This window comes from Rhagoletis pomonella, unplaced genomic scaffold, assembly GCF_013731165.1.
Source record: "Rhagoletis pomonella isolate Grant_MI unplaced genomic scaffold, Rhpom_1.0 Rhpom_scaffold_00009, whole genome shotgun sequence".
NCBI classification, from domain to species: Eukaryota; Metazoa; Arthropoda; class Insecta; order Diptera; family Tephritidae; genus Rhagoletis; species Rhagoletis pomonella.
In genome coordinates, this window is record NW_023458563.1 from 37,591,172 (window position 1) to 37,594,671 (window position 3,500).

Consider the following 3,500-nt stretch of genomic DNA (forward strand, 5'->3'; position numbering starts at 1 on the left):
AGCCATAAAGGTTACTGAAATTTATTGAATCTTCGAAGTTTATAATTATCGAAATTTATCCATGCTTGTTAAGTTATCGCAACGTATCGAATTATTCAAACTGAACAGTGTTTATTGAGTTGTCGAAATTTATAGACACAGAAACTTAGTTTTCCAAATTTACGGATAGGTTTCGAGCTATAAAAACGTGTGGGATTAACGAAATTTGTCAAGTCAAAGAAATGTATCAAGTTATCCATATTTATTGAATTATCATCATTTACAGACTTAACGAAAATTATCGAGGTGTCGTAATGTATGGAGTTCTTTCAACTTACAGAGTTATCGATAATTATTGATCTACTGAAATTGGTTGGTTCAACGAATCGAAGTTTATGGAATTTTCAAAATATATCGATTTATCGAAATTTCAAGATTATATAAACTTATCGATGTATCACTGCTTATCGAATTTTATCGTGTTAACAGAGTGTAACGAGTTATCAAAATTTCACAGTTATTGAAATTGGTCGAGTTAACGAATTTTGTTGAGCTATCGGATTTTAGTGTTCTTTAAATTCATCGAACTATCCATATGTATCAAATCATTGAAATTTATCGATAAACTTGAATGTATCGGGCCAATTCCAAGTCCTGCCGAAGTCCTCCAAAGACCTTCTTAGATAAAAAAAATTTTAGTTACGTTTTTGTTCCAAAGCAGAAGATTTTCCGGTTAGTTAATTTTTTACCGTATTTTTTGTTAATGCTATTCGCACCTGGAACTCGATTCCATCTCATATTCGTAATAGTTTGAACATAAGCAATTTTAAGAGTGTTTTGTATTCTTATTTTTGTTAAAATGCTATTTCATATCCAAAGTTATACGCTTTCCTCTGAGGCTCGCTATCTAGTTAGGTATAGGGTAATCAATACATTATTCTTATGTTTTTCCTTATGCTCCACTTGTGATTCTCTATAGAGTTTTGTAAGTTTTTGTTGTTCCTGTTTTTGTTTTATATATTACTTAATTTTAAACATTAACATATTTTAATTCTTTATTATAAGTTACAGTTGTACTATAAAAGATCATTGGGATCTTATTGTGCTAATGTTATATTTTATAATAAATGAAATGAAATAAGTTTTGCTACGTGTTAAGTTAGAAAACCTCTCCAAGGTTTCTAAAACTAGAAAAACTGTCGAATTTCGACTGTAACTGGCGCTCTACACCTTTTCCAATAGTACTTTCGAAAGTATCAGTTGGATTTTAGAAAGCATCAATTCGATTTTAGAAAGCGTCAATTCGATTTTAAAAGGTATCATATGGACTTTAGCATAGTCAAATGTTCTTTAGAAGATGTCAAAAATACTTTAGAATTATCAAATGTATTTTAGAAAGTAGCACTTAGATTTCAGAAAGCGTCAAATGTACTTTAGGTTAGTCAAATGTACTTCAGAAAGCAACAAATGTACTTTTGAAAACACCAAATGTTTTTTTGAAAAAATCAGATGAACTTTAGAAAGTGTCAAATGTACTTTCGAAAATATCAAAAGTACTTTCGACAATATCAAATCTACTTTCGACAATATCAAATCCACTTTAGAAAATATCTACTGTATGTAATATAACATAACCGAGTAACATTTAAAAAAAAATGTAAAATGTAGAATAAATATTACGAGTATTTTAAATACTCACGTGTAGTCGTTAACAATGCAAGTTCAGGATAACTGCGCATTTTGCCTCGTCTCTATGAAGCGTCAAGCATTGAAAAGGTTACAGCCATGCAGACACCTATTTAATGCTGACTGTTTTGAAAATGTACCAACCGCAACAAGTTGTCCAATTTGTCGAAGCGATGTAACGGGTAAGTAATGCAAAGCAATTATTTTATTTAAAAAACTATTGCATTAATGAAAATGATTCAATTTCTTTCAGTTGCCGAATCAGTTGAGCGACGTGCCAACATAAAATACTCTGCTGAAGACAGGAAGCGAATTGTGGAGGCAGCCAATAAAGGCCTTGATTGGGTGCAGCTGGCGGAGTCTTTAAATGTAAAATATAAAACGGCTTACGTATGGGTATCATCTGGCACTCCTCAAGCACTAAGGCGAGGTGGTACAAAAGAAAGAGCGCTGACGGACAATGAAGTTGCAGTGATGGTCCAATGGATTGAGGAGGATGCCACTATGACACTCACAAAAATTCGTGAAAAAATTAAACAAACGTTTAGAAAAGATGTGTGCATTTCCAGCGTGGGAAACTATTTACAAGGACAACTTTTTACGATGAAGGGGATTCATAAGGAACCTCAATCAATGAATTCGCAGCTAAATAAGGAAAAGCGCCGCGAATACGTATGTACGTTGAATCAATATATTCAGGAAGGCAAGCAGATTTTATACATCGACGAGACAAATTTTAATTTATTTTGTCGGCGTTCACGAGGTCGTGCTAAGGTTGGAAAACGTGCGGTACAAGTTTTACCAGTGGCTAAAGGGCCAAACGTGCACCTTATTGGGGCCATTTATGCGTCTGGTGTAGTCAAAATGACTACCAGAAGAGGATCCTTCAAGTCTGAGGACGCAAACGCTTGGCTCCGCTCCGTTTTAGATAGGTGGTGCGAAATGGGTAATCAGCTTGCCGATGCCATTATTGTGTGCGACAACGCGCCATGCCATTCAAAGCTACACGAGGTATGTGCAGAGTCCACTTTATTGCGGCTTGGACCATATTCTCCTATGCTTAACCCCATAGAGATAATATGGGGAAAAATTAAGGCGAATGTAAAGTCAAATATACGGACTCCAGACGTGATTGGACCGGGTGTTATTGAGCAAAGGTTGCAGTATTTAGAGGGCCTAATAAAAGACGCTGCCGCCGCTGTTAATTGTGGAGATTGCGCTAGATCGGTGCAGCACAGTACGTCGTTCCACGCTGCTGTAATTTCGCTTGACAATATGCCAGTTGGACAGTGAAAACTGTTCGTTGCATTAGATCTTTATTGTAATATAAAACTTCAATAAAAACATTACTACAACCTATATACATGTCTTAATCTTAAAAAAAAATTTTAGGTGCAATATGAACAATTTAAAGGGAGACTTAGAATATGATTCTAAAGTACATTTGATATGTTCTAAAGTACATTTGATATCTTCGAAAGTATATTTGATGTTGTCGAAAGTATATTTGATATTGTCGAAAGTATTTTTGATATTTTCGAAAGTACATTTGACACTTTCTAAAGTACATTTGATACTTTATAATGTACATTTGCTTGCTTCAAAAGTACATTTGATGTTTTCTAAAGTACTTTTGACTAATCTAAAGTTTATTTGACGCTTTCTAAGATTGAAATGATGCTTTCTAAAGTACATTTAATAAATCTACAGTACATATGACGCCTTCCAAACAACATTTGACTATTCTAAAATCCATATGATACTTTCTAAAACCGAATTGACGCTTTCTAAAATCAAACTGATACTTTCCAAAGTACTATTGGAAAAGGTGTAGT

General features: G+C 33.8%; 1 protein-coding gene across 1 annotated transcript; it reads left to right on the forward strand.

Annotated features, from left to right (window-relative positions):
- The first annotated feature begins 1,732 nt into the window (after positions 1 to 1,732).
- Positions 1,733 to 3,030, forward strand: LOC118745508. The gene is made up of 2 exons (XM_036478957.1): positions 1,733 to 1,847; positions 1,919 to 3,030. The coding sequence occupies exons 1-2, from the start codon at positions 1,733 to 1,735 to the stop codon at positions 2,956 to 2,958; spliced, it is 1,155 nt and encodes a 384-aa protein (XP_036334850.1). The 3' UTR covers positions 2,959 to 3,030.
- Positions 3,031 to 3,500: the final 470 nt, after the last annotated feature.